Here is a 22986-nt window from a genome sequence, read left to right on the forward strand (position 1 = left end):
GTAGCATCTGTCGTGTCACATTTCTCGCTAACCATGACACTGCTGGCGAGGCGAAAAAGTTACAACGGGAAATTCAAGCTGCGTGCAGTTGCATTTGTACAAGAACATGGAAACCGGGCTGCAGGAAGGCAGTTTGAGGTTAGTGAGAAAATTATACGTAACTGGCGCAAAGCCACCAGCGTGCTCCAGACAATGAAATCGGCTAAGAAGACCAACCGCAGCAAGAAAGCACGCTGGCTGGAGCTTGAGGATCATCTGCGTGTGTGGGTACTTGAGCAACGAGCTGAAGGCAGGGGGCTGTCTACAGTGTAGCTCCGTCTCAAGGCGAAGGCCCTTGGAACAGAGATGAATACTTTTGGACTTAAGGGCGGTCCGTCGTGATGTTTCCGCTTTATGCGGCGCAATAAGTTGGTGAAGCAAGCGCGGATGTCGATGTGCCAGAAGCTCCCTGACGACTTTCAGGAACAACTGGATAACTTCAGTGCATTTAAAAAAAAAAGGCAAAGAAAAGAAATTGTGACCAAGGACATCTACGCGAGCCACACCGTAAACATGGACAAAGTCCCGCTTATGCTTGATATTCCCCTTGGAAGGAGCGTCGCCGAGAAAGGGGAAGAAACTATAACGCTGAGGACAACTGGCCATGAAAAATCACACTTCACTGTTGTTCTTGCCTGCTACATGGACAGTACGAAGCTGGCTCCCATGTTAATTTTCAAGCGGAAGACGCTACCAAAAGACTTATTTCCTTCCACTATGGTAGTACAGGCCAATGCCAAAGGATGGATAGATGAAGATATGATGAGTTATGGCTCGACCAATGTTTTTCGCATCGATCAGACGGATTTTTTCACTTTAAGAAGGGAATGCTTGCGATGGACAGTATGCCGGCACACATCACAGAGTCCATAACAAAGAAGATTAGTGCGAAGAACTGTGTCCCAGAGGTGATACCAGGCAGCATGACGAAGATGCTGCAGCCGCTGGAGATTTCTGTGAACAGCAGTTTCAAGCAAAGCTTCAATGCTTCTGCGAGTCGTGGATGTTCGAGGGTGACCACAGTTTTACGAATACAGGACGCATGAGACGTGCGATGTTCGGAGAGGTGGCCATATGGGTCTCCAACGCTTGGGACTCCATTTCTACAAAAACAATTGTAGCTGGGTTCACAAAGGCTGGAGTGGTCCCGTTCGCGAGTGGTGACGATGTCGGTGAAGAAGACATCAGTGAATCTGAGGACGACAGTGATGTGCCGGCGGGGACTCCCACTTGAAATTGCTGAATTATTTGTTAGCGACTTGGAGGAAGAAGGCTTCGATGGTTTTGCCTAAATGCCGTCTGTAAGTACATGCCATCTGTGTGTATCAATAAACCATTTTTGAAAAATTAGTGCTGTCTAGACACCGGTGCGACTTATGCACCAGAAAATACGGTACTCATGGTCAAATTTTGAATAGCGGTGTTCACATGGAAGCTATGCAAACAATTAGTTCACCTTGGGAGGCTCCTTAAAACCGAAACTGGCTGGAAAAAGAGTGCCTGTGTCGTTGATGTTGCCCCCCCCCCCCCCTTGCCTTTCGTCTCGTCTCTGATGTCACCGCCGGTACGACCCCGTGAGCAGCTTGCGTTATCTGCTTGCTTTCTGTGGCATTAGTCTAGCGCTTGAATGCCGGCGCGCCACCAGATTTACTTATCATTCCGTTGGGCACCATGTTGGAGATGTAGCGCCAATCCCGCTCTTTGGGTGTCGATACTGCAGGCTTGGCGTCATATCAGTCTGTAGCGTTGACCATATGGTATTCCTTTCTATCTACAGCGAAGCTGTATACCTATACCATCCAAGGAAATTTTCGTGTCATTGTTGGTGTGGTAAGCAAAAAAAACTCCCCATATTTGTGCTGATCCCGGAGATAGTGCAATGCTGGGCCGACAGGCAGTGGAGGTGAAGCAGGCATTAAGCACTCCCCATATATGTGGGCCGATACCGAAGATAGTGCAATGCCGGGCCGACCACGGTGGAGGTGAAGCAGACATTAAGCACTCCACATACGTGGGCCAATCCCGAAGATAGTGCAATACTGGCCCGACCCGCGGCGGTGGTAAAGCAGGCGTTAAACACTCCCCATACGTGGGTTGATCTAAGATAGTGCAATGCTGGGCCGACCTGCAGCGGAGGTGAAGCAGGCATTACGCACTCCCCATACATGGGCCGTTCTCGAAGTTAGTGCAATGCCGGGCCAACCCGCTGCGGAGGTGCAGTTCGCCATTAAGGGGCCCACCTACACAGCTTCACTGGTCATCCTTCTTCATAGAGTGGAAGGGCACTGAGATTTTTTTCCCCCTTCACTCGGCGAGTTATGTTCCCATCTGTTTAAGTTTACACGTTTTTATTTACACAGCTCGCACATGTGCGTTTGAGACAACTTTCCCGGAGAAAGTGAATGTTGACTAAACGTCATTCTCATCCAAAAGCCTGAGACGGCATTTCGTCGGTGGAAATGGACACGTGGCACTTAACAGAATGACAAAGTAAACTTGGAGGCCCGCCGGCACTGAAACGCTTGGCTAACGCCACAGACAGCAAGGAGATAACACAAGCTGTTCGTGGGGCTGGACCGGTGGTGACCTTGACGACACACACTCTTAGAGAAATGTACACCCTTTGAGGTGTATATTTGGCATGCAAGAAGGATCATCATCTGCCTTGCTTGCGTTTCCTTTCTTGAAAACGCTGCGCTCACTACTTTCCTTCCGAGAATGCTCTGTCATGGTGATAACGCGCATACTGTTCGTGACTTGGAAGTACCGGGCTCGCAGCATTAAAGAAAGGAAATTCGGACAAGACAGATGACGATTATCGTTGTGTGGCAAGATACGATTCAAAGAGTGTAATTTTGTTTAAGGGTGCAGGCACTCTTTTGGCAGCCAGTTTCGGTTTCAAGGAGCCTTCCAAGGGGAACTAATTGTTCATGTAGCTCCCACATGAACACCGCTATTCAAAATTTGATCGTTGGGATAGGTAGTGTTGAGGACGGGTCCCAGAGTACTCATTTGCTCTAGCCACCTATTGTTGACCATTAGAAAGTTAATTACCATAACTTCGCTAATTACGCACATAATTGCGGAAATTGTTCCATATCTAGAGGCTGCCAATCCGTACACTCAAATCGTACACATAACGTTACTGTGATTTATATTTTTCAAATTTTAAAAATTTAGTGCAGCTAAAAAAAAAAAAACACTGTATATGTCAGTAGACGAGTTTTCTGGGAATCTGCCCCCTTCAGAATGCAGCTGCTGTGGCAGGGAATCAAACCTGACACTCAGCAGCACAATACCATAACTGCTGACTCACTACAGCAGGCAAACCATGAAAGGGACCCTGAAACGATTTTGATGATCTTGTACTAACATACCGAGTAGTTAAGGTAAGTCCTTCTGATTGTTAATTGATGCATCTAAGTGCTCCACGTAAAGCCTGTAATTTATTATAAGGTTTTAAAAACGTACATCACTACCGATTGCAACATATTGCGCAGCTGAATTTTCAGCTGCCCCTGACCATTTGACACAAGTTGCCCTAATGACGCCAGTAGGGCGAGCTATCCAATTGGCTGACCAGGGCGCGTCACCGATTATTTGTCTAACTTTATGGTGAACCAATGTTGTTCGTAATGGTTGGAATGTTAGTTAATTTGTTTCTATAAAAAGAAAGTAATAGAAAGAGAATACACAAGGGCAATTCCTCACTACGCTTAAGCACTTCTGGCACAAAGAAAGTGTTGTCTGCTTGCGTTAAAACATGCTCCGTGTTGATGAGAGCTCCGCGGTCAGTGTTGATCTCGATCTTTATTTTCGCAAGCACATGGTTCACCCGTGTTACATTGTGGACCACAAACGTAACGACTGGCATGATGTCAAGCTGCAACATTACGTCACTCTGCAAGGCAGCAGGCGAGCGGAGTGGTTCTAGCGCATCAGACTGTCATTATCCAATCGGCGCCAGGATTTGCGCGTCTGTGGCCGTCACTTTAAGCTGGAGGATTACTACCACATTAGTGTTTCGCGTATCCAGTATTCGGGTAAACGTAAGCGCAAACGGACTGGGCCTGACCACTTGACCATGCCGTTTCATGGGATGAGCAGAAGCGCAAACGTGAATGGTCTGCATGGTGCAGCCACCTGGTGGCAAGAGCTCAACCAAACGCAGTAGTTGTAATGAAGTCTATTCTACTTTGCTGCTGGTGCAAAGTTTCGTCAGGAGCGCAACTGTGAACACATTGTTTTTGTAAACGTTTAAAATGCTTTACACTTGGTTAGAGCAATATTAGCTCCTTGTTTGGCTGGTTAAGCTCTGTGCCACTGGGTGGCTGGACCATGCAGACCGATCAGGCAGCTAATGTACGTCTATGCTAAAGTACCTTCATCAGCTTGAGTTTATGCCTCCACCAATTCGTCAAAACGCCCACCTCGCCTGTGTTTACAGGAATACCAGACACGCTCAGCGCTGCGACAGAATGCTCGCGACACTTTGCTGTTCACTGCTTTTTGATAGCTCTCGCTTGGGGTCGACTGCCAAGCGGCTGGCGGAGAGGTTGGCTAGGCTTCACGCCCTTGCTCCTAGACAACCGGGAGTTGATGACACGATGTGCCATCATGACGCAGAGCAAGTGAAGGCGGAGCTTAGCCACGATCACTCGGCAAATGAGTTGAGGAGAAAATGCATGGCTGTGGAGCAGGGTAACTTGCAATCGTCCGCAGCTCTCTTAATATGAGATGCTTCACACAAATTGTGGTGTGAATGATTAACTGTAGCTGTACCCTACGCATCTACAAAATTTGCCTAAACCATTTCAGGGCCTTTGAAGGCTCGCTGTGACAGACAGCTGAGTATTCTAGAATCTCCACCAGGGGATTTCGCAATGTTTTTTTTTCCTCCTGCTGTACAAAACCATACTTAGTTTGCAGACAGCGGACCAGTAAGACTGAACTGGCACGCTAATTGGTTGTGCTGAGTAAGTGCATCCTGCTCACATTTCATTGTGACGTGCAGCAGTACACATACGCTTACAAAAAGAATTTGGCATTCTATGATGACAGAGCCAGAACCCCATTAATGCCGACACTTTCTGTGCTTTCATTAGCCAGAAAATAAATGTTTTCAGCAAATTGTAGCTCGCATGGCCACAGATTTCAGCACAAACATTCACAATAACTTCCAAAAGATAAGGTTTTTAGAGATATCCTAAACCATATCATCACTATGCTCATCTTTGTGGATGCTGTGGGTGTTGCTTCCGCAAAACTGCTCTGGGCTGACAATGCTGTGATTCAGCTCTGCAAGCTTAACATAACCATTTCCGGTAAAGGCCCAACTGCTGCATGTGTCTCGAATGGATGCCAAAGTGCAGGTAAGACCACACATAACTCTTTATAGAACACTCTAAAGAATTTGTTTTCTGTAAAATTATAAAAGAAAGAAAAAGAGAGAGATGGTGACTGCAGTCCTTTTTACTGAGAGGTGTTACCAAGCCAAAGCACTGTTATGAACTAAAATAACAAAAGCAATACCAGTTGCTGTGTGCATGCCTGCTAGTTGGACTTGCTTTCCAACCAAGTAGCAAGTCCTAGGTTTCTGTTTTTGACACTATCGTCTCTTCGAATTTTGCAAATGGTGGACTGATTTTCCATCCTGAAAAGATCATGCCTGCTGCAATAAAACACGCTTTTGTGAGGCAGGGGAAGTTTTTTTTTTTTTCAACTGTGAATTCCCAACTGGGGGCACTTGCCTATGATAGTAGATCACCACAAGATTATATCCAGTGCTATTCTATACAAAAGAGAAAATTATGGCATAAGAAATTTGTTGCACAACTCCTTACTGCACAGGCCTTCGATTTCTTGTAAGCAAATTAAGCTAGCCTAAACACACAGGTGAGTTTCAGTTTCCCAAAGAAAGTGCGTGGTTGTGAATTTATGAGCAAAAACTTTTGCATAAGTCATGGGAATATTCCATGACCTTACAAAATCTTACACATAAAACCTTGCTAAAATATTGAAGCAATGAAAACAAGCAAAAGGTTCCGTTTAAAAAAGCAGCAGTCTGCTTCTCATTATGTCAAATTTGACGATATCACCTTAATCAAGAGCTTTGAGCAGGATTGCTAACACTATACTGTGTAGACTTCCTGCTTTGCAGTCTTTAGGAGATATATGCACAGTTGCATCACTATTGCACATTGTGTCACCAAATTTGCACCATTCGAAAGAAACTGATCTGTGCTCTAACCTTACACAACAATCGGCAATTGTTTGCTGTATCACATATAACCCGAAAATAAGTCTTTCACAAAGTCAACCAAAGTAGTGCCAAACTAAAATCTTTACATCAGACTTATATATAGCAAATGCTCACGAAAACATTTTTACGAGATTCTTTCCAGAATTGAAAGGTATCTGTGTAGCGCAACAAGACAAGGACACAAGAAGAAACGAAGAGAAGCGCTTGTCTTTGCCTTCATTTCGTTGCGCTACACAGATACCTTTCAATGATGACCGACCAACCAGCCCATATCGCTACCCTCGTCGATTACTACTACACATTTGATTGCTCGATATGAGACCAATACCAGCTAAGTAAGCAATATTATTTTTTTACATGCATCAAGCACAAGCAGAAGTTTACTGGGTGTCACATGACACACAATGCTAAGATCCTTTTTCCTTTGTGAAATTTAGTGAGTACACAGACTCAATGCATCACCTGCTACATACAGCTTCAGCACAATAACTGCTATCTCCAAATTTTTTTAGAGCAAAGTCATCATCATCAGCAGCAGCAGCCTGTTTTATGTCCACTGCAAGACGAAAGCCTCTCCCTGCGATCTCCAATTACCCCTGTCCTGCGCCAACCGATTTCAACTAGCGCCCACGAATTTCCTAATTTCATCGCTCCACCTAGTCTTCTGCCGTCCTCGACAGTGCTTCCCTTTTCTTGGTACCCGTTCAGTAACCCTAATGGTTCAACGGTTATCTAACCGGCGCATTACATGACCTGCCCAACTCCATTTTTTTCTCTTGATGTTAATTAGAATATTGTCTATATTCGTTTGCTCTCTGATGCAAAGCACTCTCTTTCTGTCTCTTAACGTTATGACTAGCAATCTTAGTTTCATTTGCTCTTTGCATGGTCCTTAATTTGTTCTCAAGCTTCTTTGTCAATTTCCAAGTCTCTGCACCATATGTCAGCACTGGTAAAATGCACTGAATGCTCTCCTTCCTTTTCAATGATAATAGTAAGCTTCCAGTCAGGAGCTGACGATTTCTGCCGTATGCGATCCAACTCATTTTTATTCTTCAATGAATTTCCTTCTCATGATCAGGGTTCCCTGCGATTAATTGACCTAGGTAAACATACTCCTTCACACACTCTAGAGGCTGACTGGCGATCCTGAACTCTTGTTCCTTTGCCCGACTATTTATCATTATTTTCATCTTCCGCATATTAATCTTCAACCCCACTCTAACACTCTCTATGTTAACGTCCTCAATAATTTATTGTAACTCGTCTGCATTGTTGCTGAATAGAATAATGTCATCAGCAAACCGAAGGTTGCTGAGATATCCACCATCGACCCTTACTCCTAAGCCTTTCCAGTTTAATAGCTGGAATACTTCTTCCAAGCACGTAGTGAATAGCATTGGAAAGATTGTGTCTCCCTGGCTGACCCCTTTCTTTATAGATATCTTCCTGCTTTTCTTGTGCAGAATTAAGGTAGCTGTAGAACCTCTGTAGATATTTTCCAAGGTATTTATGTAAGCGTTCTGTACTCCTTGATTACATAATGCCTCTATGACTTACTCTTTTTCGTAGCAGCTTCCGAGAGAGTTGGTGCTCATCAGCCTCCAGCAATGCCACCTTGACAGCTTTCTTCCATTTAAACTTGACCCTATCTTCCAATTCTGCAGGGAAATAGCATACGTGTGGAAGAAATAAATGGCTCAGAAACTATCCCTAGTGCAACTGACATGCATGTATGAAAGTTTGCAATCCTAGTTTTCAACAAGTCCAATGGGAGGGAATATGCAACAGGTCATGTGTAACATGCACAAAACGGAAATGCCACACTGGATACTAAGAAGCTGCAAGAGCAAATAAAATATGAAAACCCAAATTAAATTAAAATACACATATACTTTTGGCTTTCCATGTTCACAAGCGTGACACTGACATGACTCAGATTGAACAATTTTAGACCATAATATTGATGGCCAGTTAGCACAAAATGGGAACGGAAAGTGGGAAGGGACAAGGCGACCACCCAACTGAATTTGTACTGCAATGCACATCAATGTGAGCTATGACAAGATAAGGATTCTGAGTAGAAGTATGGTTGCAGCAGCATGTCAATTATTAGGCTTTTCATATTAAGAAGCGAGGTGCATTGTGTATGAGCAACACATCAGTTGCCCTCTTTCCTTCAGAAAGATGTTTTATTGACAGCCAAACACAGGTGCAGTGATGCCCATTTTTTAGTTTGCTCTGCAGTGCACACTTCTATATACTGGATGTCTTTGTAAGCAGAATAAACAGTTAAAAGTTAGCGCTCGCCTTGTCCCCTCCCAACTCTCTGTTTCCATATTGCGATAAGTAGCCATAAATCTTATGGTCTGAAATTGTTCAGTATGAACTGACTAGCCCAGCAGCCAGTACTATTGGATTCAAACCGAGTTTTGCTTATGCAGAAAGCCACACTGTTCTCTCATAGGGTTGCCACCAGGCCAGTTTTCTACTGGCACAGCCAGCGTTTCCATCATAGAACTGGATACAAGTTCAATCCTCACAGCCCAATTTTGCTGTTTTTCTAGTTCTCCCTGAATCACCAGATTATAAGGTGCATCGCATCATAAGCGCTCTGTCGGGCGTTCGCATACAGAGCAGACAATTGAATTGTTGCAAGCAGATTCATTCCCAATTCCTTAAACTTTTCAATGTCATGTTATTGAAGTTCAGCGATTGAACCGTTCATCTTTTAGCCTCCCTCAAGTGAGCTTTCTCATATGAGTCAAAGGCACCCTCTGCTTGTTTTTCAGTACGATTCCTCAGCGACACCCACTGTTGGCACTCATCGCATCACCTGGCATACATTGGTTTATCACCCCTTTATTTTGTTTCCATTTTTATGTATTTTCACATACAGTACTACCCACCTCCTTTACAGTAAAAGTGGTAACCCTACCCTCTTAAGCACGATTCGCACAGGTTTCAGAGACAAAAATTCAAGGGTAATCAAGGACTTTCGAGGCCCCATCAAAGCTTTTTAAAGGGAGCATAGCAGCATCCCATGTAGAAATTATTACTATGATGTTTCCAAAGCACAATAAGTTAAGATGCAAAAATTGCATTGGAAATGTCCAGCCTTGATCACTTCAAGTTCCTAACACGGCATGAAGAAAGCAGCTTAAATACGAGAGGGGAATTAGCCCCAAGCTCCGGTGTTTCTCACTCTCGCCCACCGTGGGGCTTTACACTTCCGCGCAAGTCATTGTACGAAGTGGAACATTTGTGCATTCACGCCGGCCTTATTTTATACAGTCGAATCAACTTACAACAATCTTCAAGCGCAAAGAGAATTCCACTGTTATAACTGATAATTGTTGTCAGTGAATTGCATGAAAAAAGCAGAGGTGACAAACATCGAAACATTTTAATTAGACAGAAATAAGGACAGTCGAACCAACTTATAGCATTACCAGTCTTTAACAATATTCGGATGTAAAAATAAGCAGCCCTGGCACAGTGAACTTCTGTGTGTGTTCTACGGCAAAATAAACTGCATTATTGGCTAAAACAATTACATCTTGCAACTGGGTGTCTGCACTGAAAGGAAAAAGAAAAAAAAAGAAAAACGAAAAGCGAGCCACTGCACTGCTTTTATGCCATGCACCCAGCACAGCTTGAATTCACTGCATCTGGTAGTGAATAGAAGGGGTGGAAAGGAGTTGGGAGTGAGGTGCACAAGGGTAGGACTCAAACGAAGGTATGCGGTGTGGGGTGCACAGCACAGAGGAGGATGTGGTGACTCACATTTATTGTTACTTTCCCACGTATTTCACATACCTTTTCTTTTTTTCAGCGCACACACCTAGCAGCCAGACTTATTTTTTATAACCAATAACACACCATGGTCGCATTCTAGTAAGCTGCTTATTTTACCATATATAACACACAAAAGTTTACCGCACTGCAACTGCTTATTGTTTTATCCGATATAGTCTTAAAACCGGTAACATCTAGTAAGTGGGTTAAACTTTACCACTGTTTCTAGAATAGGAAGCTTCCTGGGTTCACACTGATCTGCCATAGAAAGCAGGTCACATAATCGATCTTAGACTGTATTATTCAAGAAATTCAAGGGCCTTGAAAACACACTTCAATTTCAAGGACATGTGCACACCCTGACACTGCAGTGGTGTACAATTTATATTTCTTTAGTTAGTGGATCTCAATTTAGGCTGATGATTCATACATGCCACTATACATGTCAAGGAGCATGTGCACACTGAATGGTCAATCAATGCGTGCTTTTGGCTTGAGAGAGTAGCAAAACATTGATCTGCTTACCATCACCTCCTTCAGCCTCTTTATCAGCCTCTTGGTCCTGCTGCTTGGACTTCTTAGTTGGCTCCTCGTTCTGTGTGTTGCCTTCACAGTCAACAGCATCCTCTTGTTGCCTCTTCTTTCGCTTTCTCTTTTTTGCACTCTCGTCACTAACGTCATTCACAGTGCTATCCTGTAGCTCTCTCTTTGACTTCTTGGTCAGAACTTTTTCGTCAACAGTGCCGTTCTGCGGTCTCTTCTTGTCTGGAGTGCTTTCCTTACCTGAAGCATCCTGTGGTTCCCCATTTTCTTGCTGCTGGTCACTTTCTTCGTTGCCTGAAAGCTGTGGTTTCTTGTTTTTTGAACTATTCTCATCAGTGACAAGCGACTTTTCAGACTGCTTATTTGCTGGCTGCCGTTTCTGCACAAGCTGCTGGGCTTTCTGGATGGTCTGCCAGACGTCTTGAGCTAAAGAGGGGTTTCGCACTCCCATGCTGGACTGGAGGAAGTTCTGAAAAAGTGTGATAAAATAAGTGATGTTCTATAAATGAACTATCTCAGTACTAACAAATATGAGCAGCTCTTTCATACAATACACAGACACTCAATGTAATGAGTGTTTTTTAAATGTCCAATAGTTCCATAATGGTCCTGTTGACACTTCTCACACAACATACAATCAAAGCAGCAACAGCAAAGTGCATGCTGCTTAAAATCTTCAACAGAGTTTAGAAACAAAGGTGAGCAGGAAGTAATAGATCTTTGCTAGTCTTTAGTAAAACACATTTTAGGTGAATTAAGTAGGAGCCCATCACAGTTGCACTGTGAAATGTTCACTAACAACAAACATGCTCACCAGCTTTTCCCATCTCTTCTCATACTTAATTTTCAAGGTGTAGAAGATAATGGACCCATCTTGCTTATTTTAGGTGCCCCTAAGGCTTAGAAAAAGATAATACTCCTTCACTTAACAGAAAGAAGAGGCAGCAACAGCTTTCAGCGCATTCATAGCTCTTACAAGCACACAAAGATTAGCAACGGCTAGACCCCTGGTCATTTCAAGCAAGCGTGGCAGACAGTGGGCTTTTGTTTATAGTGGGCCTCTTCGATTTTCCACTTATGGCTACCTGCGGACTGCCAGAACCAGTCAGAGTGCCTTCGTTTTTCTCATGTTGCTCTGCCCACTGCGCCATGTACTTCCGCCACGCGTTCGTTTTACTTGGGCTGGACGGTTCTGGCTACCCGCGGGCTGCCAGAACTAGCCAGGACGATTTGGTCTGGCTGCTGCCTGGAAGTTCTCTGCTAGCAGATGACTAAAAGAGGCGATGAGTGCTCGCTGCCATCTTTGTGGGGACTTGACGGATTGCAACGCAGGCGCTTGAAGATTTTACCTTGCTCAGTCAACTGGCTACGGTTATTTTATGATTTCCTTATTTCTAGCATTATCTTCTTAGGTTATAACACACCGTTCCACATTGTGAGGCGGTACGATATGAGCGGTGGTGAGCCATTTGAAGCTCTTGTGTGTGTGTGTGTGTCCGTCCGACCCATGAAGGCTTCTTCCCAGTGAACAGCGCGCCGCGCTCTCATGCGTGCATGTTATCTGCTAAGTGGTCCACATAAGTTGTATATGCTGATTCAAACACATTGCGGTGCATTTCCGGTTCATCTTTCTGTGGTGGTATTCCTTTTAACATATCTCACCTATACATGTGGCGGTATCTCCTTTTCCTGCAGTTAGCAAAGGCATCGCAGCTAGCTCGTGTTCTCTCCGTCTCTTGTATTCTTGGATGGCAGCTTGAAACCAATGTGTATTCTAACTGCAGGCTGTTGATGTTAAGAATGCACTCGAAGCGTAGTACATTAGCTTGTTGCTCTTATGATCACGACTAATATTGTTTTTCAAGTGAAACTTTTCACTGGTCACAGGTGCCGTGCATTTTCATGTGCCAGCCACATCCCCAGCTCCCTATGGTCATAAGTGAAGCACCATCAGCCGAAACAAACTTTCTGAAATCGAAGCCCAACCAGGTCGGCACAAAATTTTATGTGTATAAGACATATCCGATATCCTGCTTTTTTATGCCTTGTCAAGTGATGACACAACGCCAACTCACCAATGTTGCCGGTGGGCAACGTGATCGCTGTGAGCCAGCATCCTCAAGGATACACTCGCATGCAATTTCGCGTCTCGGCATCGGACGCGTCGGAGGCCGTCTGATGCACTGTCCAAAGCGAGGTTGGTCCAGTGCGCGTCCTGTGCCAAGTCGTGCGAAGTCTCACGAAAGTGATCGTATCCTTGAATGCAACTATATATTTTCAAGCTGGCAACGCATAAATGGGCCAACTACGCAGAGTGCAGGCCGGGTTCACCGGGCGGTGCCATGCTGGTAGCATGTGTACATTTATCCCGCGGCCAGCTGCCTCGGCGTTCGATTTTGCAAACTTCGGGCAGCTTTGGGTTGTCTTGGCATCCCAGCCCACCTGACTTCTTATCACGACCGGAACTAGCTGGCTGCCAGAACTCCGAAAATCGAAGAGCAAGCAGTCATGGAATATGCCATCGAAGGCGAAGAAATCGACCCCACGGAGCTGCGCGATGGTATGTGGCAGCACCCGAAATGTCTGACTGACCTGGAAGACCTCCAAAAGTGATTTGCCTGCAAGAAAACCGACCCCACCGAGCTGACTGGGGAACTAGGCCTCGCCGGAACCTCGGCTCCCTCCAAGAGCAAGTCCCGCCCACCTCAGCTACCTTGATCGAAGTCCATGCCTTGAATGCTCAAGGAGGACTATAAAATTGTGTTGCGACCCAAGTGTGCCATGAACCTGACCAACATTGGACTTGTCGCGCTCTTGGAGGCGATCTACGCGACAACCAAAGTCAACCAGGCGCAAGCCGAGCAAGCTGATCAGGTGAGGGTGCACCCAATCAGAAACACCATCACCATTAGTACACCTGATAGAACTAGGGCGGACGCCTACAGGCCCCTTGAACTTTTACTCTACAAACAGCATAACATTGACATGCCGGTTTCGGCATACGCGCCGTCTATGGACGACTCCATATGGAGTGAGGACTGGTATAAACAGCCTATACTAATGAAACGGACCAAGCCATTCATGATGAAATATCGAAAAAGAACCCGCAATTACCTATTGTGAATGCAAGAAGACTGGGTAATTCAAAACACTTTGTGATCACCTTTGCTGGCAGAGACTTACCGCCCTCAATACATTGTCGGTGTTTCACCCTTAACGTGTGCCTCTTCAGGGAGAGATTGGAAGCTTGCTTCAATTGTCGGAAATTAGGTCATCACTCCGACATATATCCACAACCCTGACCAGCGATCCCCAGATGCCGAAGGTGCAGAGAAGAGCCCTCACCTCCACCGGAGGGAGGGAAGCCGACCTGCTGTGATAGGAGTTTGGACTATTTGAATGTCGCGGCCGAATGCGCGTGACTGCTGTGCGGCGGCGACGGACGAAGAGGAAGAGAAGGGCCGGTGTCTGGGCGGGGACGGCAGCCATGCGATCTGCCTGAGCTACCTGGGCTGGCCTTCCGAACGAGCTGAGCAGTCATCTACCCAAGGCCGGTGTTCCTGGGTGTGCTGGCAGAACAGGCCGGGCTGTCCTTGGGCTTCAACCGGCCTGCTCCACTGCTGGGCGAGCATCCGACGCCGACATTTTCCGGTGCAGCTAAGCCTTCCGAACGGTCTACCCTGTGGCGGGCAGACGTCCCGACCCAGCTGTCGCGCGAGTGGCTCGTCGTGTGCCGGGCATCCGCCTCGGCCTCCAGCCTGCGCCACTCGCCGCTCCGGATTCATCTTGCGCCTCTTCATGCCGTGAGTGTGTGATACCAACGCGCTATTGGACGCCTTCCTACATTGACGCTGAGCGTGACTATACTTAAGCCACAGACACTCATGAAGGGAACTGTGTGTGTGTTATCGTGTACGTTATCCTAGTCCCGTCCCCGTGTTATTAAAGCCTCTCTTTGTTCATTGTGCCATCCCTGTGTGTTTGAGGCCTGGGCCCACATCTTCCTATCACACCTGCATCCCACTCTGCGTCATTTGTCATGGGCAACACCCAACAGGTAGTCGAAACTGCAAACGGTGCTTCATGCAACCAAAACAGACCAAGAGAACAATGTCAAAAAGTCATACCAAGACAACCAGCGAGACCAAGCATTCCCACTAAAGAGGGCGAACGCAAGGCATTTTTCGAGCCTGCTCCGAGTCATTCCCTCGTCTGCATAGCAGAGAGAGAGAGAGAGACAAGTCCGTCTCCGGAGGCAACAACTCCCAGTAACAAGAACCTGCCAATCACGTAGCCTGGAGCAGCGGTAAACATAACCCCCTCTACCAAACAACACCGCAAGGGGACACTGCCCGAGCTGCAATCATGAAACGGACGGACAGTGATGCAGACAAGGGAAGACAGGGTTGCCAAATTTGGCTACTTTGCGCCAAATTGGCTACTTTTTGAGGCTGTTGGCGGGGAAAAAAATGCCTTGGTTACTTGGCTACTTTTTTGGCTACTATTGAAATAGCTTGACTATTGTAAAAATTGGATAGAAAGTTGTGTAGCTCATAGTGTGCAGCAACATTAGCAAATATTTAGGCCAACCCACGACGACGACACTTCAAATTTTTTAAAGCTGGTCCATCATCATCGTCAATCTGACTCGGGCGCTTTCATTTCATGCAAAGGATTTCGCATTGGTGACGCCACAGCATGTTCCATCTTTGCATTGACGTTCCGCGTCAGGCCTTCCGCACATTGGGCTTCAATTTTCGGAGTTCTGGCAGCCCGCTGGCAGCCAGACGGCAGCCAGCCAGTGCCGGTCCTGATGGAAGTCAACGTGAGGTGGGATCCTAAGACAACCCGAAGCTGCCCGAAGTTTGCAAAATCGAACACTTGGACAGCTGGTCGCAGGATAAACGTAAACATGCTACCAGCATGTCAGCGGCCGGTCTGGCCGGCGCGCTTTCGGCGTAGTCGGTCTATTTATGTGTTCCCAGCTTGAAAATATACAGCTGTATTTGGGAATACGATCACTTTTGCGAGATTTCGTGTGACTGAGCACCTCACTTTGCAGAGCGTAACAAAAGGCCCGCGATGCGTCCGATGCCAAGACGCAAAATCGCACGTAAATAATCGCGAAAGCGATCGCTCGAGGATGCCTCGAGCTTTGAAATTCTTCCGAGAAATGTGTGCCAAGATTAACTCAAACATTTACACCTGAACTGGAGCTGTGATTCTGGTTTGTGATAATATTCTAGTCTTATTACATGCTTATCAAAGTGCTCTTAGCTGTAGTCATTTATACAGGTTTCATAATATTTCTTGTATGTTCCTACTTTTACTAAAAGCAGCTTTAAGTGTTGGCTGTGATAATGTCTTCAAAGTTGCATAATTAATGAAAATGCAACGTTTTTCCACAACGTGCCTACTTTTTTGGCTACATTTGTGTATGTGGCCAAGGTTGGCTACTTTTCTGGCTACTTTCCAAGAGTTTTTGGCTACTTTTCACATTTCGGACCTGGCAACCCTGAGGGAAGTGCGTTCTGGCTCCAAGACCAGCCAGGCTGCCCGAGAAGAGGGCAACCCCACAAGGCACCAGCAAAGCAAGCTACAACAGCAACAACAGGACCAAGAGGTGAGGGAGCTGGAAGAGCATTTCTAAAAGAACAATTGGCCGCTCCTAATGACAAAATTCACCAACTCAAAATCAAACCAATCCCATTTAGTAACTCACAGAATCTCAGTTCGAACAGACCAGTGGTTTGCGCTCCCAGTGAGACAGAAAATATGGAAACTGAGGCAACTAAAGGCGCGAAACGGAAAGCAGCTAGCCTAACAGAATCGACATTAGATAAGAAAGGTAAATCGGAAGGGATAGATGTGTGCGCAGCTCAACTAGAAACTGCAATAGAGCAAATTATAAGTGCCACAAGCAGTTTGGCCGATCAAATTAAGCAACAAACTGAAAACATTGTTATCCTAAGCACAACAGTGCAGGCCCTTGCCACCCATACAGGCCTAGACATGGCACGTAAGCCGCCCACAAATCCCTCGCACCTGTCGAGAGACAATGACTCATCTGAAGCTTCGACGTCGAAGGTAGATGCTCGACACCCGGCAGGGGGACCAATCAGATCGCACAGCGTAGGCTCGGCGCAGCTGGATCCTCATAGACGTTCATAATGGCTAGAGCACCTATAATTATATGGCAATGGAACTGCAGAGGGTTCAGACAAAACGTCGAGCTATAGAATTCACAATTCAAGATAAGCAAGAAAAACTCGACCTTATGGCACTCCGAGAGATTGGCATTACAGCCAAATAGGTTATGCAACCTACACGGAAATCCTTCGATGGGGCCGCTCTCTGGCCACGGCACTTATGGTGCATAGAAATCTGACAGCCATTAAAATAGTCTTGGAATATGAGGAGGTGGCGCACACATTTCTTGAAATTCTGCCTAATAAACGGGCCGATCAATCACTTTTCGTTTTAAATTTGTATAACCCCCCTAAAGACGAAAGTCCAGCTGCATTGGAAATGGATGATCAAAGCCAATAAGCAGGCCGATAAAGCACCGCTCGTAGTGCTGGGCGATTTTAACGCCCGGCATTAAGCCTGGGGCTACCAAAAGGGTGAAAATAAAGGCAACAAGATCCGGGAAACAGCACAAGCCTATGGTTTCACGACCTGGAGCGCCCCAGGCACATTGGCAACAGTGTGAGTCTAAATACGTCCCTCGACCTAGCCTTCATGAAAAACGTAGCAAAAACCAAATAAGACCATACTGAGATGAATGTGGGAAGTGATTACTACATTCCAACTATCACGGCTTTTCTAAAGGGCTACCAGAAACGTAAACTTACTATCCTGCATACCAGGTGAGACACTTTTCATTATGCCCGCGATCATCGAACTCCCGCACCCACCACCAACCTCGAAGAGCTCACTGAATGGGTTGATACCATACTCCAAGACGCCAACAATGCAACCATAGAGACAGAAATAAAAGACGACAGCCCCACTACAGACTCGACACTAATTCATGTATGGGAAGCACAAAAGAGCATATAAAACTGATGGTCGTCACAAAAGCATAACAAAAGCCTTTGCAAAAAGCTTGTACAATTAGAAAGAGAAATTGAGCAGCACTCCCAGCTCCTAAGTCGGGAACACTGGCAATAAAAACACATGGTTCTTGCTTATATCGTAAGAAGCCAACAAACACCGACACCAAGGACAACATAGGGGAAATTACTTGTGCTTCAAAAATGAAATAAAGAAATCATAAATTAATGGAAACGAAAGTGGATGAAGAAACAACTTGCCGCAGGTGGGGAATGCGTAATGTGAAGGTTATGGGATCGTTCCCCACCTGCGGCAAGTTGTTTTTTCATCCACTTTCGTTTCCTATAATTTATTGTTTCTTTATTTCATTTGTTAAGCACAAGTAATTTCCCCTATGTTGCCCTTGGTGTCAGTGTTTGTTGGCTTCTTATGATAAGACTAATAAAAATCGTGCCCCTCGGTTAACCCCCTTTCTTCTCGTTTATGGTTCCTGCTTAGGCACTTAATCGACCTAAATCAAACCAAATCCGCATCGCGAAAAAACATGCAAAGAATTATTAATTCCTTCCTCGGGGATGACGAGGCACTCATTAAAGAGTTAAAAAACTCCTACTTCAACGACGACAATGACTTCCCCGTCTCAAATACCTACACAGGGCAAGAAAATGAAGCCCTCAATAAAGACATTGAGGAGGCTGAAGTTCAAGCTGTTCTTAATTGCATAAGGGCCACAGCTGTGGCCGGTGAAGATGGGGTCACAAATAAGATGCTCAGAAACCTAGATGACCATTCAATCATAGAAATTACAAGTTTCTTCAACACTCATTGGAAATCTGGCACCAACCATCCCTCCCAGCTGGAAAAGTCATTTTTATACCCATACCGGGGAAGAAGCTTGACTTAGGAAACTTACGACCAATTTCCTTAACCTCTTGCTTAGGAAAAATCATGGAGCATGTTATACTCGGAAGGCTTAACGACTACGCTGAGGCGCAGGAGCTATTCCCTTACATGATGGTGGGTTTTAGGCCCAATCTTTCCACACAGGACATAATGTGGCAATTGCAACACGACATCCTGCAACCAGGCCCTATCAGAGCCACACAGACCATACTAGCGGTAGACATAAGCAAGGCCTTTGACGGAGTTACACATTGTTTAATCTTAACTAATCTGAACCAGATGAATGTGGGGAAATGCAGTTTTAAATACATATCAAGCTTCCTCAGGGAGAGAACTGCAGAAATTCATCTAGACGACCTCAAGAGAGAAAGCTTTTTCAGGAACAAGAGGAACCCTACAAGGAGCAGTTCTCTCACCTTTCCTTTTTAATATTACCATGAGAAAATTGCCACCCCTCCTAGATGCCATACCCCACATTAGCCATTCAGTATATGCAGACAACATAACAATCTGGACAAACACTGCCTCAGATGGCAAAATTTCAGAGGCATTGCAAACGGCTGCGGACACGGTTCAAGACCACGCTAAACTAAACGCGCTAACATGTTCTGCCCAGAAATCTGAACTACTAATAATCAGAAACAGAACAGACAAAACAGACAGCCAACAGCAGGCCTCCACAATAGGGGTTCGAATGGAATCTGGCCCAGTCGTGCCTGTGCTGACCACCCGGCTGCTGGGAATGCTCATACAGCACAACACCCGCAATGCACAGGCTATAGCCGGGCTACAATCCACGATCCGACAAATGTGTGGATTAACCCTTCGAGGGTAGATTTTTTTTTCACCATATGCGACCACTCAGGGTCGATTTTTTTATTGCAAATTTCAATTCTTCTTAGGGACTTATCTCGAAAAAAATGTACAGTAATTTTTCTAGGGTGACCGTAAAGTGAGAAAAAATATTTTACGTAGGTATATACGTACTCTTCATTCATGAATAACAACAATAAAAAAGAAAATAAACTAATAAGAATTACAAATTTGGTGCCTTGTTATACACATAGTTCAAAGCTTTGAAAATCCGCACACGACAATATTTTGCAAGTCTCAAATATTCCTGCTCTTACACTATGTACGTCCATAGCATAATTGAACAGCGTAGGTGTGCGTACTGTTTGGTTGTGTGCGCATCAAAAAAGCAAAACATGTGACAAACTTCTGCTAATCTAATAATCTTGCCGCCAACCAGCTAGGGCAATTAGTTTTCGCGAGTCTCAAAAAAAAAAAAAAAAAAAAAAAAGGAAAGAGAAAAGAAAAGAAACGGAAACGCATTCACGGCGGCATCCTTCTTATGCGTACCCCTGTGAGCACTAAACGAGCAAGAAACAAGCAGTCACCCTTTGAGCGATTAGTAACGAGATAACCATTAGTTTTGCAAGCGCAAGAAGCCGAAACCGTTCGCAGCACAAAACCCAAACCGCCGCCCGCCCGCACGCATGCCAATGCGCCAGCGGTAGTATATAGACGTGCGGGAGCAAAGTAGCACTAAAACAAACCATGCAATGAGAACCGAGAGAGGGAGGCGCGCGAAAAAAATTCCCTGTACTCCTACATAGGGGCAGCACATAACAGAAAAGAAAAAGTTAGGAAATTGGCGCGCTTTTTAAATGTACAGGCGGCACCGTAAATACACGGCTTTGACCATTTTTGGACTTGTTTGCGGCGCCGTATATTTATGACATGGACCCTCAAAGGGTTAATAAAAAGAATCGCATCAAGGCACACAGGCATGAAGGAGGGGGACCTCTATGTCGGCAGATTTAGGCCTTTCTGATTAGTCGCATAGTGTACTCCCTCCTTTACTGCCACCCAAGGCGAGCGGATAGGGACAAAATTAACGCCTTAATCTGTCTAGCATACAGAACAGCGTTGGGCCTACCCAAGTACACCAATTCAGACAAACTATTGAGACCAGGAATACATAACACTATAGAAGAACTGACCGAGGCGCACAAAGTGGCGCAGATTTTCCGTCTGTCCGGTACACTGGCCGGCAGGTACATTCTGGACAAGCAGGGCCTAAATCCCACAATCGCCTCGGTGGGACGAACCCCCTTGCCACAAATAGCAAGACAACAACTGATCGCTGATCATTGAACCTATTCCTAAAAACATGCTCCCAGGAAGGCACGGCAGTTGTCATATGGCCAGGGCAAAGCAGTTGTGGGATAAGTATAAGGATGACCACTCTGTGGCCTATGTGGATGCAGCAGCGCAGGGTAACTGAAACTATGTTGTGAGCGAAGTGACCGAGAGCAGCCGCATTTTAGGCACGGTCAAGGTCGAGGCCTTCTCCGCCCTTGAGGCAGAGGAGACTGCGATCGCTCTAGCCATCACGAATGACTTTGTTCATACAATAATGAGCGATTCAAGAAGCGCAATCTTAAATTACAGTAAAGGCACTGTTAACGAAACTACACAGCAAATCTTAAACAATTATTACCACACTGTCTATCAAGCGGACAGACTTATCAATCTAGTATGGGTCACCGCCCACTCCGGAAATCCTGGGAACGAGGAAGAGCACCGCACTGCCAGAGGGTTAACAAGCCGGGAGGGGCGCCACTCTGACTCGGATTCTCCGGGTGCAGCGGTGACCACATATAACGAAATCACAAACTTGTGTAAAGAAATGAGGTGCACTTATCCAGCGCCTCATTGGGACCTTACAAGAATGCAGGCCATCGTCCTTCGCCAGCTTAAAGAAAACTCGTTTCTCAGCCCACATAGACTGGCGATTGTCACCAACGGGGAATTTAACCCTATATGTCAAAATTGTAACCTGAACGAATTGCCAACACAAGACCACATCCTCTGCGGATGTTAGAGGTTCGCCTCGCCCAAAAACGCTCTTGCCAGCCCCCTCTAAACTTACCTGGGAGGCCTTACTTAGGCCTGCCACCATGCTCGGGGAACAACTGAAAATCGTCACTTGGGCCGAAGGAGTCACCCCCAACAGGGGCCACCCGGAGAACCCACCATGATTTTTTAATAAAGAAGTAACCACCCCAGAAGAGGCCCAGTGGTTACCTGACACAGTGTCACAGAGCAGCATTAGCACTATGAGAGATGCCCTAGTGGTGGGCTCTGATTTAATTCAGACCACCTGGGTTTCTTGAATGCACACCCAAAGCTTGCTACATGAGCACTCTTGTACTATCCTGCCCCCACCAGAATGCAGTCAGAGTGGTTGGGAATTGAACCTGCAACTTCAACAGCACAACTACACAGCCACTGAGCCACAATGGTAAAGTCACATATGGAATTCATCTCATGGTTACCATTTAAATATCAAGGAGCAGTGAAGTCAAACAAAGTATGCCAGTTTTTATGCAAGGTGCCTGGAGGAGAGGGTTGCATGAAAATACAGGGTTTACATGCTGTGATACATTGCACTTGTTTCTCTATCAACAAGTACAGTCAGCGTCCAAAGTTTACAGGATATGAGAAAAAATTTCCCAGCAGTTTGCAACTTACTGTAGCCCGTAAAATGGTACACTAGATTTTTCACACATACTAATAAGGCTGGAAATAAAGCTTTTTTTTATGCTTCAGGATGTTTTGCTGTGCGTGTGAAGAATTCCAAAGTGACGAAGTGGAAGCAGACTTTCCTAAACGATAAAAAGGGGAAAAACCAGACGGATGTTGTGGAGGCCTTCAGCTCATCATAGCAAACCATGAATTTAAGCCTCAGCATAAGGAGGCAAGCACCTGTGATGTGTTCTGTGGGTTTCGTTGTGGTTATGTCCTTGCACTTTAAGGAGGCAATCGTGGCCAAGAAAATATCAGGTGACTAGCAACCTAAGCTGTTCACACTTTGCGAGGTGTTTCACAACATTGAAGAGGCACTACTCGTTTGGCTTCACAACGCCAGTTCATTACACATTCCTGTCAACCATAGAGTTTCCTACAATTACTAGAGGGAACACTGCTGCTGTGATCGTTCAGCCACCATGGGAATGATGGGTAGCACATGGGTTTTGGCTGATCTTCGTGCTTGGGGCTTCAGACATTCTTGTCGCTTTGTTTATTACGATATATCTTGGCCTAAGCTGGACTAAATTTAAAAGTAGTTTATACTTTCCTTTTAATGCCGAAGGTAATAGGACTCTGCAAGCACGCATAATTAGGCTTGTGCGAATATTCAATATTTTCGAATAGTTGAACGAATAATGCGCTATTCAATATTTGCTTCGATTAGAATTTTGTTATTCGGAAATTTCGAAGTATTCGGCTCGAACGAATAGCCACGCGCGGCAGGGAGAAGGCGTTTTCGGAAGTTTTGGATTCAGTAATACTTTTCCCAATCTAATCCAATCCAA

The 22986-nt window shown here is 45.5% G+C and overlaps 1 protein-coding gene across 1 annotated transcript in view; it reads right to left on the bottom strand.

Annotated features, from left to right (window-relative positions):
• Positions 1–22986, bottom strand: part of LOC142566038 (uncharacterized) — a 39678-nt gene that overhangs the window by 2069 nt on the left and 14623 nt on the right. Inside the window, exons 4-5 of the mRNA XM_075676745.1 lie at positions 10625–11111; positions 7862–7962 (exon numbers count right to left, since the gene is read on the bottom strand). Of these exons, the coding sequence (XP_075532860.1) occupies positions 7862–7962; positions 10625–11111 (588 nt within the window). The remainder of the gene's footprint in view (positions 1–7861; positions 7963–10624; positions 11112–22986) is intronic.

This window comes from Dermacentor variabilis, unplaced genomic scaffold (assembly GCF_050947875.1).
Source record: "Dermacentor variabilis isolate Ectoservices unplaced genomic scaffold, ASM5094787v1 scaffold_12, whole genome shotgun sequence".
NCBI lineage: Eukaryota > Metazoa > Arthropoda > Arachnida > Ixodida > Ixodidae > Dermacentor > Dermacentor variabilis.